This window comes from Pipistrellus hanaki (genome assembly GCF_964339955.1).
Source record: "Pipistrellus hanaki genome assembly, chromosome: 8".
Taxonomy (NCBI): Eukaryota; Metazoa; Chordata; class Mammalia; order Chiroptera; family Vespertilionidae; genus Pipistrellus; species Pipistrellus hanaki.
In genome coordinates, this window is record NC_140510.1 from 68,175,162 (window position 1) to 68,194,025 (window position 18,864).

General features: G+C 52.1%; 1 protein-coding gene across 8 annotated transcripts in view; it reads left to right on the top strand.

Annotated features, from left to right (window-relative positions):
- MYO1B (myosin IB) overlaps positions 1-18,864 on the top strand; it is a 129,317-nt gene that overhangs the window by 31,022 nt on the left and 79,431 nt on the right. For all 8 annotated transcript variants that reach the window (XM_084892117.1, XM_084892120.1, XM_084892122.1 and 5 more), the window contains exon 3: positions 9,311-9,426. In XM_084892117.1, the coding sequence (XP_084748243.1) occupies positions 9,311-9,426 (116 nt within the window). The remainder of the gene's footprint in view (positions 1-9,310; positions 9,427-18,864) is intronic.

An 18,864-nucleotide genomic window follows, 5' to 3' on the forward strand; every position in this document is an offset into this window, starting at 1 on the left:
GATCTCTTTGAAAGTCTGCTAAAGATAGTCTTACTTTTCAGGAGTATTAGACGTAGTCCCCGTACGTCTTACCTATTCATCTGAGGTTCCTGAAACACTTTTATACATAAACATGGAAGTTCCCACCTATGGGTAGAACACGTGTCCCTGGGAGTTGTATAGTTGCTATATCAGTTTCCTCACTGCGTGATGAATTGCCCCAGGCGTACATAGAGCATTTGTCACCTCTCGGTCCCTGGGGGCCAGGGGTGGGGCGCGATTTAGCTGGCCCCCTGCTGGAGTGTTCCCAGGGTGTGGTCGAGGCATCCGTCTGGATGGGTCTCAGGGAGACGCCGCCCCCCCCCCCCCCCCCCCCCCCCCCCGGCTCCGGCGGCTGGCAGGGACCTGGAGCCCCTGGCAGCAGCTGGAATATACGCTCACACTAGTGCTGGTCCTGCCACCCGGAAGGTCTCTTTATTGTTTTTGTTTTTTGTTTTTTGTTTTTTTAATTTCCTTTAAAAAGTGTAGGGTTTTTTATTTTTATTTTTTTATTTTTTTATTACAAAAGTAACAAATGCTTCTGGAAAGAAAATTCAGTTAATACAGGCATACATAACATAAACACGTGATTTTCTTACCTCGCTACTCCAATCCCATTTCTAGAAGCAGGAGTAGTTTAATAGAGGGTAATCTTCCAGATTATGTAGGTTTGATTAAAAATTAAGCTTTCAGCCCGGCTGGCGTTTTAATTTTTAAAGTTTTAATTTGAAAGTTTAACTTTTTAAATATATTTTTATAGATTTCAGAAGGGAAAGGAGAGGGAGAGAGACAGAAACATCAATGATGAGAGAGAATCACTGATGGGCTGCCTCCTGCAGGCCCCACACTGGGGATCAAGCTCAAAACCCGGGTATGTGGCCAGACCGGAAATCCAACTGTGACCTCCTGGTTCACAGGTCAACACTCAACCAGCGAGGATACAGGCTCAGAAAGGCCCAGGAGCTTGTCCGAGGTCACACAGCAAGCAGGTGGTGGAGCTGGAATTCACACCCAGGAGTCTGTCCCGAGTTCATGCTTAATAGTCCTGCTGGCTTTATGTGGTTGCTATGACAGCAAATGAAGGATACGACCAATATGAAAGCATTCTTTTTTTTTTTTTTTTTTAATATGCTTTTATTGATTTAGAGAGAGGGAGGGAGGGAGAGAGAAATAGAGGGACAAACAGACATCGATGTGAGAGAGAACTGTTGATTGGTTGCCTCCTGCAAGCACCCCGATCTGGAATCGGACCCGAAACCTGGGTCTGTGCCCTGACCAGGAATCTTCAGGGCATGGGACAACACTCGGCCCACTGAGCCACACCGGCCAGGGTCACAAGGAGGCATTCGGAGTCTGCAAAGTGCTGTTCAGAATAATTGGGTTGTTATTGAAGAATGTGGAGGTTGGGAATGGGGGGGTCCCCACCCCAGACGGAGGACTGAACAGGTCATCAGTGCCCCGGGCCCGTGTGGAGTTGGCATTCGGCAGCACAGCGACAGGAGCCGGGGTGACACGGAGCGGGTGCCTTCAGTCCCAGGCCCCAGCTCACTCGCAGCAGCAGCAGTGCCGGCAGGATGAGGCTGCTTCCCCTCTGGAAGGCGGGGGAACGGGTCAGGAGGGGTTTTTCATCCTGTTCTCCGGATGGAGGTGGCTGGGAGCGGAGCGGTGTTCTTTGTGAATGTGGTGGTGGTGGTGGGGGGACAGTCAGCACGGGATGTGTGGCCAATTTTGCCGTCTTTTCCTCACCTGCAGCTGTTTCCGCGGTTACAGGTGCAGGGCGGGTCAAGTTGGGGTGATCCTACTTCGTAAAGGCGGCTCTTGTGTTCTTCACCCTGTTGTGGAGGGTGTTTGGAGAGTGGAGGGTGTTTGGAGGGTGGAGGGTAGGGTGCCGTGTGGCATGTTGGGAAAGGCGTGGTCTTTGGCAGGTAGACCTGAGGCTCAGTCTTGGCCTCTCACAACCCCGGTGACCATTGGGAAAAACCGAGGGTCCGTTGTTGTTTCATCCATCAAGTAGGGATCGTGATGCCTAGCAGCTTAGCCCGGTGCTTGGCACCTAGTAGGGGTGAAGCACGTGCTAGGTCCAAAACTTGGAAACCCAGCATGACTTCTCCAGGTTTCAGACACTGAGGTTCCTAGTAACTAGGACCTCCCTCCCCGTCCCCGACTCTGTCCCTCCTGTTCCCCTGCCCCTGCCTTCTTTGGGGTTCACTGTCCAGCTCTCATTGGTGCTGCGTTACCGCCCTCCGTGAGCCACACCCCATTGCTTCCAAGGTGCCTGGCCAGCAGCACACGGTCACACAGCCCCTCTGGGCCTCAGTGAAGAGCCTTCTCTTGAGTCCGGAGAAGGGCGCACGCTGTCTCCTTACTGAGCCGATCTCAGGGGAGATGGGGGGCGGTGAGTTGTCCTGCTCTGAAACGAAGGCTGCGGGCTGTATTTTTAGCTGGCATTTCGGCGTGGCACAGAGCTCAGGATAGTTCTTTAATTCATGGTCTGCAGTGCCCGCAGCAGGGACAAAGGGTATGATACGCTGGCACAGACAGACCTGCCTCGGACTAGGCCGACGGCTTGTGGCCTCCTTGGCAGCCGCGGGTGTGTGACCTGCCCAGGTGTGACTCCTGACCTGCGGCCAGCGATGTGTGCACAGCAGAGACTTAAAGACCCAATGCAAACACCCAGGGCTGATCTGTCCTCAGGCTGAGAACCCAGGAATGCCTCAGGGAGAGGAGAGCGGTGCGGGCAGACGGGCGGCAGAGACGGGCTCCGGTGTGGGAGGCCAGCTCGGAGCAGGAAGAGAGAGAACCAGTGAGGAGCAGATTCCTGGTCAGGGCACATACCCAGGTTTCGGGTCCGATTCCAGATCGGGGTGCTTGCAGGAGGCAACCAATCAACAGTTCTCCCTCACATCGATGTCTGTTTGTCTCTCTATTTCTCTCTCCTTCCCTCCCTCTCTCTCTAAATCAATAAAAGCATATTTAAAAAAAAATGCTTTCATATTGGTCGTATCCTTTATTTGCTGTCATAGCAACCACATAAAGCCAGCAGGACTATTAAGAGCATGAACTCGGGACAGACTCCTGGGTGTGAATTCCAGCCCCACCACCTGCTTGCTGTGTGACCTCAGACAAGCTCCTGGGCCGGGAGCAGAGCTGGGAGCAGAGGGGAGCACGTGATGCTGGACCTCGAGGGATGCCTTCCCTCGCCGGCGCTGCCCTGGTCCACGTGCTGCCTGGTCCCAGGATGAGGGTCTGGTAGCTCCGTGGCCGGTGGCTGGGGTTTCCTGGGTGGGTTCAGTCCCCGCCTCCCCGGGCGTTCTTGGGTCTCTGGGGTCCTCAGGGACCTTGCCTTCATGTAACCCAGTGGTTCTCCACCTTCCCGAAGCCGCGGCCCTTGAATACAGTTCCCCACGGTGTGGTGACCCCCAACCATAAAGTTATTTTCATTGCTACTTCATCACTGTAATTTTGCTGTTTCATAACTGTTACGAATCGGAATGTAAATATCTGTGTTTTCCGATGGTCTTAGGTGACCCTGCTGGCGGTTCTCAACCTGTCCCTAAGACCATCGGAAAACACAGGTGCTTACATTACAGTTCATTAGCAATAGCAGAATTACAGGGGTGAAGCAGCAATGGAAGTAACGTTGTGGTTGGGGGTCATCACCCCGTGAGGAGCTGTACGAAAGGGCCTCGGCGTCAGGAAGGTTGAGGAGCACCACCTGGGTTCACCCCAGTCGCTCCCTTAGACGGTGAGCTGGGAGGACAGGTGGCTCCTCTGGTCCAGAATCACTGCAGGTCCGTCTCATCTGCTTTGGGGGCTGGAGCCCTTAGGTTAACGACAGAAAGCCTCGCCTCCTGGGCTCTGTGGTAGGCCTCCCCGGGCACCGCCCACGGGCGCCCGGCTCTGAGACAGCGTGCCGCTGGCCTGGAGGTGTCACCCCTCACCCCGGCTCGGCAGGCGGCAGGGCAGCGGGGAGGGAGACCGACCTGAGTCTCCCGCCTGGGTCTGGACTGCTGCCGGCTCCCAGGTGGAAGCCGCAGCGTGGAGGGGGCCCTGGGGGACTGCTCCTCAGCCTTTACTCCCCCGATGCCATTTAGATGAGTCATTAGCCTGAAGGCACATAGTCCAGTTCTTCTTGCCTATCGCATTGCCATGTCCCCAGTGCGTTTCCCTGCGGTGACAGGATTGGGACACTTTAAATATGTAAGTGTGTGCGTGTACCTGTATACTCAGGTACACATCATTGGTCATGATGCACGTCTTATTAAAGCGACCCAGGGCCAGGCATGTAAACCTCAGCCAAAGGACGGCCCCAGTTTACAGAGGCCGCCATGTCCCCGTAGGGTAAGGTGACCAGACATCCCGATTTTTAACAATTTGCCCCGCGTCCCGCGGCATTTTAAAAAAGTCCTGATTTTCAGAGAGATTCTTTCGGAACTGTTTTTAAAACGCCGTGGGATGCGGGACAAATTGTTAAAAATCGGGACTGTCCCGCCAAAAGCGGGACGCCTGGTCACCTTACCGTAGGGTGTGACATATCGGATATGGACAGGGGAGAGAAGCTGGAAGAGGGGCCAGAAGCTGGAAGAGGGGCCGGGAGTGACATGGCCTGAGGGAGAACCTGGCCCCGGGAGTCCTGGGCCGCCAAGTGCGGTTTCAGCTCTGCTTTCACGGCACCTTATCAGGGGACACTTCAGAAGAAGCCACTGCCTGGCCCTCTCCGGCTCTTTGAAATGGGATCTCCGAGGGTGGGGCCGTGGCAGAACGTTCTGGTGGAATGAAATCCGTGGTCTGTGGGCTGCATATCTCGGGCCTTTCTTCCGATTCCGATTCTGAACGTCTCGGAGGGGAGGTGGCCGCTGGGCGCCCCGGGAAGACGGGTTTGCACTGTAATCACAGGAGGAATGTCTGCTCGAGTGCTATTTGCTTATCCACAGGCATCTGTTCTGGAATGCGGGCGATAGCTGAAGTATGAAGACAAGGGTTGTTTTGACTTAGGAATGTTTGTACATTCTTGTTTTAGTGTTTGCTCTGAGAAGTAGACGATAAACTTGCTAATTGAATGTGCCCTTAGGGGAAAGGTAGAGCCTCCCCCCCCACCCCCTTCCTCCCTTTCTCTCTGGTGTCCTTGTCTTCCCTCGCCCTTCCCTTCCCTTTTCCCTCCGAAGTGTCACATGGTTGTGGGAGTGGAGTGAGCTTTCCTCTGTCACGGGGGAAGAGGGTGATGCTGAGGGGTTGGATCAGGAGGTGCAGAGCTAGGAAGTGGTGGGATGGTCTGGAGGTTGGTTACAGGTTGGGTAGGAGTAAACAAGTACACTGATTGAGAAAATATGTACGAATGTTCACATATACACAAATCCATCCATCCATCCATCATCCATCCATCCTATCCATCACCCATCCATCCATCTGTCATCCACCCATTCATCCATCCATTATCCATCTATCCATCCATCATCTAACCATTCACTCATCCATCCATCCATCATCCATCCATCCATCAATCACCCATTTAGCCATCCATTTTATCCATCATCCGTCCATCGATCCATCCATCCATTATCCATCTATCCATCTATCATCCATCCATCCATCCATCCATTATCCATCTATCCATCTATCATCCATCCATCCATTATCCATCTATCCATCCATCCACTCATCCATGCATCCATCCTATCCATCACCTGTCCATCATCCATCCATCCATCATCCATCCATCCATCCATCCATCATCCATCTATCTATCCATCCATCCATCATCCATCCATACATCATCCATCTATATACCCACCCATCATCCATCTATATATCCACCCATCATCTATCCATCCATCTGTCCGTCCATCCCTTGAGGGTAATGAGAGCCAGAGCAGACCTGTGCCTGTTGGGAAAGGTGTATAGAACCTATTGGTGAGTAGCTTTGGCCATTACGGGGAAGGGGTCCTGGGGTCCGCTTTTGGTGTGAACAGCCGAATAGAAGAACATCTTCTGGATCCTAGCAGGAGCTTCTCTGAGACCTTTGGGACCTAGGACCCAGGTTCAGGTGTGAGCACAGCCGCAGTGGTGGCCTGGCCTGTGGCTCACTTGGGACTGGCGTCACCGGAGCTCTGGAAAGCGTTGGTGTGAGATGGAGGACATACCAGCCTCTTCCTCCCGGTGGAATAGGCGAGTGGAACTCAGGGGGCAAGCGGAGGGCTATTGTCCTGCTCCCTTTTGTGAAGGTGGACAGTACTTTCCCTCCTCCTCCTCCCCCTCCGCACATTCAGAACAAAGCACACATGAAGGCTCGCCCTGCTGTGCACATACTCCCCTTAAGCTCCGAGCCGGATCTCTGACTTGTAGTGCCAGTGGCTACTTGAGTCAGTTTACCATACTTTTGTGACACGGCAGAATAGAAAATACCAACTTGAAGGAGCACACAGTGGCTTAAGAAAATGGAGTGTATCGTTGGTAAGTCTAAGTGCAAATTGATATAAAAATAAATGAGCTGCTGGGTCACTATTGTTTCGATCCCCGACCGGAGGTCTCACCTGGTCCTGCAGGTCTTTACCTGCCTACATCGAGAATGGAACTGTGGGCGTCACCGGCCTGGCGGCCTTTCCGGTCCCAGAGAGAGGAGGATCCGAGAGAGAGGAAGGTCCTAGAAAGAGGAGGGCTGGGGCTATGCACACTCAGGTTCTCTTCCCGGCAGAAATGTGGGCACATTTACCTCTTTGAAGCCCAGAGGACCTTCAAGGAAGAAACCCATCACAGCAAGGGCAGATGTCAGAGCGAAGGACACACCTCCTGGGGGTTCAGGATTAGAGATCACACGTCTGAAACGGTGGCATGTGGGGATGGCCCAGGTCAGTGGTTGGCAAACTGCGGCTCGAGGGCCACATGCGGCTCTTTGACCCCTTGAGTGTGGCTTGTCCACAAAATACCACAGCCTGGCCGAGTCTATGTTGAAGAAGTGGCGTTAGAAGTTTACATTTAAAAAAAAATGTGGCTCTCCAAAGAAATGTCCATCGTTGTCCCGTTGGTATTTGGCTCTGTTGTGGACGAGTGAGTTTGCCCAGCACTGGCCCAGGTTCTTCCACTGTTTGCTTTTTTCGATTGAGAACCTTGTGCGGCCTGGGCCCTTTCCCGACCCTCGGAGCCGTGTTGGTGTATCAGTACTGTTGCCGTGGGACAAACCACCCTCCAAAAATGAACGGCTTAAGATAGCAACCATTTATTTTTGCCCAATTCTTTGGGATAGCAACTAAGGCTGAGGCCAGCCGGCGTGTCTTCTGCTGGTGTCAGCTGGGATCACGCCTGTGGCTGTAGGCCTCTGCCTGGGGCCGGACCAGAGGTGGGGGGAGGGAGGAGGGACTTAGAATGGCCTGGGCCTCCTGAGGGTAGTGAGGCTGTGCAGTCCAGGGCATCCCGGCTTTCGACCGGACGTCGCCAGCAGGTTCGCACAAGCTCATTCCCATCATGGCTCCCAGCTGCCCAAACACTTCTCAGGCCTCTGCTTGCGTCTTATCTCCTAGTCCCTTTGGCTGCACCAAGCCGCGTGGACCAGTGCAGCGGGGAGGGGGAGGACGGAACCTGCTGCCTCTGAGGGGAAGAGGGCAGTCCTGTCCCCAGGACTCTGCAAGCCGGTGGAAGGTCTGTCTGGCTTCTTTGCAAACCTTTCCCAGCAGGCCCAGCCCCGCGGCGAGAGCATGTCGCTAAGGCTCTGCTCGGCGGCTGCATCATGGTCGGGCACCATCATGTGGTCCCTGTCGCCGCGCTGTTCCCGCAGCAGAATGACTGCAGGGACGCTGTGGGCTGCACCGTCTGTTCTGTGAGTGGGGAAGGCCACTCACCCGGTGAAGGAATCTTTACGGGACCTCGGGAGTGGTCCGCCTTTCTGGGTGACAGGGAAGGGCTGGGCCAGGTGGCGGCGGCGGAGCGCACACCTGGGCGGGGTGGCTGTCGGCGCTGGGCTGAGCGGCAGGTGTCCCCACAGGAGTGCGAGCCAGGCATGTTCTGACCTCCTGACCCGGGAGTCAGCCAGGTTGGCGTTAGTGTTCAGGGCAACCTCACACTGTTTGTTCTGCTGACAGCAAACAAACATTGATGTTGACTCCTGTATTCAGGAAACTACCGGCAAAGGTAAATCCGTGTCCTTTTCCTGCTAAGGAAGGCTGATCTTTCTACCAGCAGATATTAAAGGAATAGCTGACCCTGTGTTTCCATGTTACCCGTGTCACTAAGGCCAGTGAATCCGTTAGGAGCGGCTCAGTCAGTTACTCAGTTTCTAGCATCTCCCATCGGCTTGCCCAGGTCGGTTGGAGGGTGCAGAAACCGTCTTAAAAAAGTCTTGTCTAAATAGAATAAGTTAGGGAAGTTGGAGTCTTTTTTTTTTTTTAAGTCATTTCTTGTCGGGCCAGATTGATTGGGTCCCAGTGATAGAATGCCAGGAATTAATGTGAAACATTGCCTGGGAACTGGGAGGTGTTTGTTTTTTTTTTTAATTAATTTTTTTTTTTATTGATTTCAGAAAGGAAGGAAGAGGGAGGGAGAGAGGAACATCCATGATAAGAGAGAATCACGGATCAGCTGCCTCCTGCAGGCCCCACCCTGGGGATGGAGCCCGAAACTGGGGCATGTGCCCTGACCAGGAATCAAACAGTGACCTTCTGGTTCCTAGGCCGACGCTCAACCCCTGAGCCAGGCTGGCCGGGCCGAATTTAAATTGGACGGTAAAAGTCCTGTCCTTCGGAAAGTACATTCTGGTGTGGCAGCACGTTAGAGGTCAGAGAAAACTGGTTGCTGCCCGAGGGATAACTGTGCTGAGCCCGTTGTGGAGACTGGCAGGCTTGGGTAAGGGCCGTGCCAGGCCCGGCCCCGTGGGTAGGAATGGCTGCGGTGGGAGGGGGGGGCCAGCGAGGAGGGAGGGAAACACCGGCTCTCGCTGGAATCGGGGAATGCGCAGGCCTTGCCCGCACTTCACAGTGGTCGGTGACTTCATGTTTGGCACGGGCTCCGGAGGGCTCTGAGCCAGGATCCCGAATTAACCTAGAGGTTCTGAAAAGTACTTTCCATGGACAAATCCACGCTTTCCATGGATCAGCAAAAGGAACACGCACGACGGACTCTCTTGTCTTCAGAAATGGAACGTTTTCTCGAAAAACAGAAAATGAATGGCCCAGTGAACTAGCGTGTTTTTTTAAATTTTATTTTATTTTTTTTAAGGATAAATCCTTTTTATAAAGGACTTTAACGAGGTTAAAATCCACGCTGTGTGTGTACTCATGCTCTGTGTGTCCCCCTCCTTTCACAGACCTACATTGGGAGTGTGGTCATCTCCGTGAACCCGTACCGCTCTCTGCCCATCTACTCCCCGGAGAAAGTGGAGGATTACAGGAACAGGAACTTCTACGAGCTGAGCCCTCACATGTGAGTACGGCAGTCTGCGCGGTGCTTTCCTTGCGCTCCGGAGATGGCAGCTGACAGATGTGTCCAGCTGTTCCCTGCATGTCCCGGGAAATGCTTTAGTCTTTTTTTTTTTTTTTTTTTTAATGGGATGGAGGAATGCAGAAGTGCATTGTCATGCCTTATTTTAAATTTAAAGAGGCAGAGTGCTTCCTTTGGCGCCAGGCTCTGCGAGTTCTGAAATGTTTGGGCTCCGTATGGAAAACATCTCTCCGCGAACGGTTCTGTGTGAGCAGCAGCTGCTGCTGATTATTTTTGCAAACAGGGCGGGAATGTGCGTGGCTTGCGATCACAAGGAGCCCGGGCGGCGTCTCCTACTCTCGGATGAAGGAGGAGGCCCCAGGGTTGGGATGTGTGACGGTGCCCGAGCAGAAGGCCCACGCGATACCTGCCGTTGGTGCTCTTCACGGACGCCGCTCACGAGGCACCGAGTGCATTAGGCCCGCGCGTTCACCGCCCCTGAGCTCAGCCACTGGTTTGATTTTTCCCTTTTGAAGGTCACTTGTTAGTACAAACAATTCCTGCAGATAATCACGTACAGTTATTGCATTAGGGCCACGGTTGAGGAACCCTGGACTGAGAAGGGAAAAGACCTTCCGAGGTTGGGTTGAGTCTTAGCACGGAATAATTTTCTCTGTCTGATCGAAGGTGGACCTTACTCGTCTTGCTTTAGAACAGGGGTCCTCAACTTTTTAAAGTGGGGGCCAGATCACGGTCCCTCAGAGAGCTGGAGGGCCGGACTATATGAACTACTAATTCCTACTGTAACACCTCGGCTGCGCTCACTGCCCAAAAAACCTGGCGGGCCGGATCAGACTCCTCTGCGGGCCGCATGTGGCCCGTGGGCCGTAGTTTGAAGACCCCTGCTTTAGAAAGTAAAACCTAGTAATGAGAGAACACATAAACCTCTGTCCGGTGTTGATGTAGTTTCTCCTCACAGCATTTTGGGGCCACTCGGAACGCCGACGTCAAATAGTTCGTGAAGATGGTTATTACGACCCAACCACCCTGTTTTCTGCCGGTCACCCGGATTCTGCTTGGCCAGTCCACTCCCAGAAGCAGGCTTTGCTAGTGACGGTCGTTCGTTCTGCTTTAACAAAAACAAAAACTCTGAAATTCGTTTTATAAAGTCACCCCTGTGCTGGAGCCCCTTCAGTGAAATCCTTTATTCGACGCCTGCATGTCCCTTTCAAGTTCTAGGCCTTGGCGTTTCTCAAAGTCAGAAGCGTGGCTCAGCCGTGTCAGAATCCCGAGGAGCTGATGAAAAGCCCAGCTTCCTCGGCCTTCCCACCACCAAGCCAGGAATCTAGATTTTTCACACGCTTTCCCGGACATTCTTAGGTGCACACACGTGTGAGAACATGTCCCAGATGAATGCTGACACAGGGTTTCCCTTCCTTTGCTGTGTGCTACGATAACAGTGATGGTGCCTTCTACTTTCTGAGCATGTCCTGTGTGCAGGTACAGCACGGGGCATCACAGCTCACGTGATTCTTGAAATAACCCCGTGGGGTGGGTATTACAGCAAATTGGGAAATTGTCCCGGGAAGACAAGCGATTTTATCCGGAGCCACCCAGCTCGTGGGTGCGGAGCTGGGGTGTGAACAGGGCCACCTGCCGTGCCTCTCGGCTGGGAGCGGGTCCCCCATGCTCATGGCCGGGCCTAGTGCCGTGCACTTCCCTCCCACTGCCTCGGGTTGCCTATGTTCCTGCACCCCGGCTCCAAGGGTAAACTTAGCTGTGCCTCGGTTTACCTCCAGTTCGGCACTGCCATTTTATTTGCAGCTTGAATCCCCACTTGGGGGGTGTTAGATAGACAATAGATGTCTATTCTAGAACATGGACGTGCACGCCCTGTCATATCCATTTTTATCCCCATTCCTGGATAGTCCCTCTCAGAGGCTGCGTGGCTCACCCCTCGCCCCCAGGAAAACACCCCAAGCAGCAGTACAACAAGCTCTCAGCGTTTCGGATAAAGACAGAGCTTCACCGTGGCCTGTGAAACACTGCGGGGCACGGGGGCCAGTTTTACCTGATGGGTCTGAGTTTGTGAGGCTCACGTCCCAGCCGCCCCCAGCCACCGCCCTGGGTCCTTTCAGCCCCCACACTCCTGTCCCACCTTCCCTGCTGATCTGTGCCTGCTGCCTTGAACACCTTTGCCCTCCCTTCTCAAGGCAGCTCAGGTATTCCCCCTTCAGACCTCAGATTGCGTCAGACCTCCTCAGGGAAGAGCTGTCCCTCACTCTGTCTCTGCCAAGGTCATATCCAAGGTCACATCTGTTGCTCTTGTTACAATTAAAATTTAACATTTCTTCCCTTTTTTTTTTGAAAGGCCCCCCCCCCCCCCTTAAATAGGAAGGGAGAGGGAGAGAGAGAGAAATATCAGTGATGAGAGAGAATCACTGATCAGCTGCCTCTTACATCCCCCCCCCCCCCTCCTCTGGGAATCAAGCCCGCAACCCGGGCATGTGCTCGACCAAGAAGCGAACCATGACCTCCTGGTTCATAGGTCGACGCTCAACCACTGAGCCACACCACTCAGGCATAATTTAACATTTCTTCATGGGATTATTTGATTGATGCCAGCTTCACCTGCCACGTCTGAGCACCTGGAAATCAGTGAGGGTCCAAAATATATGGACCAAGACTTGGGCCGAGCCCCAGCTTTTCCATTTACAAGCTCTGTAATCTGAGCAGATCACATGGAACAAACTCCAACTCAGAAATGAAGTAATTGGCTCTGTTCGATGGGGAAGTAATGACTAACCTGCAGGATCTGTGTGAGGGAGAAACATCTAATAGACATTTACACGCAAGGACTATCTGGTGTCACTGGGTGGCGGGCCCAGAGGAACGAGGGCCCCGGGGGGTGGCCTGGCGGACGCTCTTGGCCTTTCTAACTGGAATGAGTGTCTGTCCGGTGTGATTTTTAAATCCTTTGCACATAAGAAACTTTTGGCCTGACCAGTTTGGCTCAATGGACAGAGCGTCAACCTGCGGACTGAAGAGTCCCAGGTTCGATTCCGGATAAGGGCATGTACCTTGGTTGCAGGCACATCCCCAGTAAGGAATATGCAGGAGGCAGCAGATCAATGTTTCTAACTTTCTTTTAAATATATTTTATTGATTTTTTACAGAGAGGAAGGGAGAGAGATAGAGAACTAGAAACGTTGATGAGAGAGAAACATCGACCAGCTGCCTCTTGCACACCCCCTGCCGGGGATGTGCCCGCAACCAAGGTACATGCCCTTGCCCGGAATCGAACCTGGGACCTTTCAGTCCGCAGACCGATGCTCTACCACTGGGCCAAACTGGTTTCGGCCGATGTTTCTCACTTTCTATCCCTCTCCCTCCCTCTCTGTAAAAAAAACCAATTTACATATATAAGTATGTATAATTTTTTTTAAAGAAACTCTTTTATAAATCTCAAGAGGACTTAGTACATTTCAGACAACTCAGAAACTGCATCCAGGAAGAACGGTCTCTGGGAGAAAATGATAGGCGGGAGACGAGGAAAACGATTGCACTACATAACCTTCCTCAGCTCTGTGAGCTGACAAACACTTGGGGTGTTCTCGTTACTAAATGCACTGATCTCTGGCTGGGGGACTGCCTTTGGACCCGGCCACACCAGGTGTAGTTTGTCACCTGCAGGCAGGTCATGCTGCCTCCCTCCCCAGGAGCCGTCATGAGCTCCCTCTGACTAGTTGAGTGCGCTCCAGGTTGCTGGGCCTTCGCAGTGCCCCTCGGCTCTCCTTTCCACCCTAAACACCATGGTGCTTCTTCACTGAGCCTCCTGTGGAGGCACAGCCGCCATGTCTTCCCTCCTGGCCCCCCACCTTCCCCTCTCCACCGCTGACGGCCTGCCCACCCCCTGGGCCTGTCTCCAAGGCTAGGTCAGCCCTCGCCCAACCCACACTCGCCTTTTCCTGCCTTTGAGTTATCAGAGCCGCTCATATGATCACACCCACTGCCTTTCTCACTGCGTGGCCATGGGGTCCAGTGTCATCTCTTCCACGAGGCGGAAGCTTCTGTAGATCCGAGACTTGATCCTGTGTGTCTCTGTGGCTCTCAGTTCCTTTTTGAGCTCAATCACTATAGGACAAAAGGCGTGCTAACGAGTTTCCCATTACGTATGACTGGTATTACCTTAGACAAGTCTATGAAATCAAACTACTCTGGTAGGTCATTTGCTGAGTTTATTCAAAACTTAGTGCAGTGTGAGGAGAATTCTTTCTCATCTATAATAATAAAAGCATAATATGCTAATTAGACTAGATGTCCTTCTGGACGACCTTCTGGACGAATCCGGTAGCCACAGGGAAGCTTGGGTCCCAGGTGCCAGAGGGGAAGCCAGTGCCAGCAGCCGGGGAAGGAAGGCCTAGTCTTGCATGAATTTCATGCACCGGGCTTCTAGCTTTTATAATAAAGTGAGCTAAAATATTATGTTATGGTGCTCTTTCACACTGAGCGTTCAGGTTTAATGTATTTATTCTTGATGTAGAGCACTTAACCGTCTGATTATGCGAAGCATCTGGTGGAGGGAACTCGCCACTGGAAGGAAGAGGGGTGGCCTGGTCCCCGGCCAGGAGCAGGCAGGCGTGTGTCCTAGCATCAGGCTGGATGCCGCCTCATCGCAAGCACAATTGGTCTCCATTTTGGAAAACAAAACACCCGGCAACAAATCGTAAGAACTGAGAAAAATGGCTTCAGGCTTTGAAAAAGCTCTGGCCGCTCTTTCCTGAAAGGGAAAGCCATTAACGGGAGGATTTGGACAGCGCCCATGTCGGTTGTCCAGACATCAGCGCTCTGTCTCCAGGGAGCCTCTGCCCCTGATTTTGTGCCAAAGTGATTTTGCAGGGCCACGCGCTGCTGGCCACGGGACGATGCTGCGAGAGGGCTTGTGCGGTTGAGACCTTGTTCGACCCGATCTCATTTTACTCCATAAAGGAAGACCAGAGCAATGTCACGGAGAAGGGATAGTAGTTATATCTCAGCATGCACAGGGGCTGTGGTTGGGTGTGGAGGCTGAGGCTAAGGTCCGTGGTTGCCCCTTTGGTGCTATGAGAATTTTCCCTACAGCAGAGCTCACATTCAGTGAGTAAAGTTTATTTACTTTGAGAACTGTTACAACAGCTAGATCCTGAATTCTCAGGGGGTGTTTGTATAGCTGGGTATGAAAGCGCTTTCTCAAGGAGTAGGGGGAAGGACAGCTGTTCAGTTGCAGGCTTCCGTAGGCTGGGTTCCTGGTGAGAAACGTTCTGGGCCTCATATACACTCGCTGGTATAAAGCCCCATGTACTGAATTTACTGCTTTTGACACTCTGACTGTTCTTCTCAGTCTCTTGCTTTAGTTTAGTGGGACTCTTTCCAGCACAGTTTCCTTTCAGAAAATATACTCGTGGCAGGAAGAGACCTCAGTTTATCCTCCTTCAGGTTACAAACCTTGACAATTAAAGTCAGAAGTTAGGTCTTGGCCACCACGATGTTTTCACCATGAGTGTCATTGTGGCATCAGCATACATGTATCAACGGCAAGCGGCTCATGTGCCTGAGAAGTCTCCTCACCCTCCGCACGCATGGTTATTTCAGTGGGACCTCATCGTAAAGGGGAGCGCTTGATCCTCAGTAAAGAGTTTGCTTCCTGCCAGAAATGTGACAGGTTTTTGGCAAGCTCTGAGCAATTCTGCAACAGCCGTCTGGAAGGGATCCATCTCGCCCAGAGCAGTGGCACTGGGGCCTCCGCCCCCCAGAGGAATTGGTCTGTGACTTCATAGCTGACCAAGGGAACTGCCCTTGGAACCACAAAAGCCCTGGTCAGAGGGCGCGTTCAGGGTGGATGGGGTGGGGTGGCCCCTTTGTTTCTTCATTGGTTTTTAGAGCAAGAGAGGAAGGGAGAGCGGGTGGGGGTGGGCGGGAGAAAAGGAGAGAGATTTGTAATTCCATGTGTTTATGTATTCATTGGTTGCTTCTTGTACGTGTCCTGCTCTGAGATCGAACCTGCAGCCTTGGTATATTGGGACATTCACCTCTAGAGCATGTCCTTGGGTGTCTGTCCTGCCAGCATCTTGAACTTTAGTATGCTTCAAGCCAGACTTCTTTTAAAACACACACACACACACACACACACACACGTACATATTTTTTTTTATTGATTTCAGAGAGGGAGGGAGAGGGAGAGAGAGAGAAACATCAATGATGAGAGAGAATCATTGATGGGCTGTCTCTTGCATGCCCTCTACTGGGGATTGAACCCACAACCTGGGAATCGAACTGTGACCTCCTGGTCCATAGGTTGATGCTCAACCACTGAGCCATGCTGGCCGGGCCAAACCAGACTTCCGTTGCCCGACTCCCTCTCCTCCTCCTCATCTCGGTCAGTGGCCACACCATCCTGTGGCTTATTCATGCCTTCCTTCTCTCTCCCATCCTACCTGCCATCCACTATTGGGCCTTGTTGGCTGTGTCTTTATGGATCCCAATCTTACCGCCCCCACTGCCTCCAAGCTTGCCCAGCACCCTCCTCTTTTTTTTTTTTTTTTTTTAAATATTTTATTGGTTTTTTACAGAGAGGAAGAGAGAGGGATAGAGAGTTAGAAACATCAATAAGAGAGAAACATCGATCAGTTGCCTCTTGCACACCCCTTAATGGGGATGTGCCCGCAACCAAGGTACATGCCCTAGACCGGAATCGAACCTGGGACCCTTCAGTCCGCAGGCCGATGCTCTATCCACTGAGCCACACCGGTTTCGGCAGCACCCTCCTCTTTTGCTTAGATTATTGTGTTAGCCTCTGATTGGGTCTCCCTGCTTCTACTCTGCGAATGTCTCCTCCCCTACACCTTCCCCTTCCCCTCCTCATCTTCCCTCCTTCAGTGGTGGCTGCTGGCTAAAGCCATCTTCTCAAAGCCTTCCTTTGGATTGTTTTTCTCGGAGTGGCTCCTATGGCCTCCATTGGATGTGAGCACTGGCCACCGCCTGCATTTGCTCTTTCAACCCCTTTCCCCCTAATTCCCCCCCAGTCCTGAGGCTGACTCGCTCTCCCACTTCAGCGAGGAACACCTGAGCTGTCAGATTCCACCGCCTGCAGTCACAGACCCTCCAGTCACTCACCACCTCCTCCGGCTCCTTTCTTCTCCTTCGTACTTTTGTTCCTGAGTCGCCTGGTGTTTTATTGCACATTCACTTGCGTCCGCACTCTGCCCCCTGGACCAGTGTCCCCTCCGTGAGAGCAGGGCTGTGTTCGCCTCACAGGCCCATGATCCACTGCCTTTCACGCTAACAGCCACTCTGCAGGTGTTCACTGCCTGAGTGAATGAAAGAGCTCGGGGGCCTGCTGTTAGCCAGAAACTGTGTCCAAAATACACATGGTCCTTGTCTTCAGGAATCATTAGGCCAGTGGGAGGAGAGGGGAGTGGCTGTGTAAACAGGTCATTTAAATATAATAGCATAGCCTGCCGGTGTGGCTCAGTAGTTGAGTGTTGACCTATAACCCAGGAGCTCACATGTTCGATTCTCAGTCAGGGCACATGCCCGGGTTTCGGGCTCTATCCCCAGAACTTAGGAGGGCAGCTGATTCGTGATTCTCTCTCATCATGGATGTTTCTATCATCTCTCTCTGAAATCAATTTAAAAAATTTAAAATAGCATATTTGCAATGACAGGAAATAAGGTGAAGGATGCACAGAACATGGGTAGGTTCGGGATTCTAAAAGAGCCACCTGTGTTGAGCTGTGAGAAGGGATCTTATAAACAGGTGGTCTCTGTCGTGTAATCATTAGCTCTGTATAAAAGACCAGGTGGGCCAGGGCTTTAGGAAGGGGCGAGAGGCGTTTGAAGGGATGGAGAACTTTGTACTTAAAATCATAAGCTTATGTGTCTGGAAAAATGGCCCGTCTTGCATTTTCAGTCCCCAGCTGGGAGGCGTTCTCCGATTCGTTCACTGTGCCTGCATGTGTAGGTGTATCAATGGGACATGCGAACGAGTGAGCGGGGAGTGACTGAACGTTGAAATGACTTACAGTTGTAAACCCCCAGTTGCTATTGGCAATGAATCATGTTCCTCAGGCGGAGGAACGTTCCACCCACAATGGACTGATTTTCTACAGAGGAAGCTCCTTCTTTTGGATCTGAAGCCCTGACTGGGGTTGTGAGTGCTCAATGTCTAGACGCACGGGTGGTCAGCTTGAAGTCTAAAAAGAACATCCTCTATTGCGTTAGGAGTATCCTAAGCATTATATAGATAGGTTAGCCCCGTGGCTGGCAAACCGCGGCTCGCGAGCCACATGCGGCTCTTTGGCCCCTTGAGTGTGGCTCTTCCACAAAATACCTTGGCTCTTCCACAAAATACCGCAGCCTGGGCGAGTCTGTTTTGAAGAAGTGGCATTAGAAGAAGTTCAAGTTTAAAAAATGTGGCGCTCAAAAGAAATTTCAATCGTTGTACTGTTGGTATTTGGCTCTGTGGACTAATGAGTTTGCCGACCACTGGGTTAGCCCAATTTCACAAAGATTTAGCAATAGACAGATAGTTAGAATATACACGTATATTTTATACCAATCTTTTTTCTTCAGTTCACCTCGAAAGCAAAATATTGGAAAGCACCTGGATGGAGAGAAGATTTGGCTGGTTTGCACCAGCGACCTTTAACTAAAAATACATATATATACTTTATATTAATTGATTTCAGAGAGGGATAGAGAGAAACATCAATGATGAGAGAGAATCATTGATCTGCTACCTCCTGCATGCCCCACATTGGGGACTGAGCCTGCAACCTGGGCATGTGCCCTGACCAGGAATGGAACCGTGACCTCCTGGTTCATAGGTCGACACTCAACCACTGAGCCACACCCGTGGCCAGGCTAGAGACCTTCATCTCTGGGGACAGATGCAGGCATTCTTTCTTAGGTTGCCTCCTGAAGACCTTCAGTGGCCACCAGACGGGTCCATTTCCACTTGCAGCTCCTATATTTTCACGAGGAGGGGTTGTACGGTCTCCTCGACCTTTCCTTAGGAATTGCTAGTTTTGAAGCATTGCTTTGATGCTTTCAGATTACATGTTCTGGCACTCAGATCCCTCCCACACCACCCTACAGTGTTGCTGCTGCCTCTTCCTATAATTATAATGGCCTTGGTCATTACTGATAGCAGAGGCTTATCCATGATGTGCTCCTGTGAATGGCATTATGGATAAAAACAAGGACATGTACAATGGCAGAAACCTACCTGAGGCCAGAGAACTGTAGTAAAGAAGAATGTGAGAGCCGTGTGAAGGTGTAAGTTATACATTGAACATCGGTAGCTGTCCCAGCTCACAGGCAGCGGGTGAGTCAGGGCTGCCTGCTTACGCGTTACCTGGGCCGTGGGTGGCAGGAAGGAGGGCGGTGGAACTGTGCACGGAT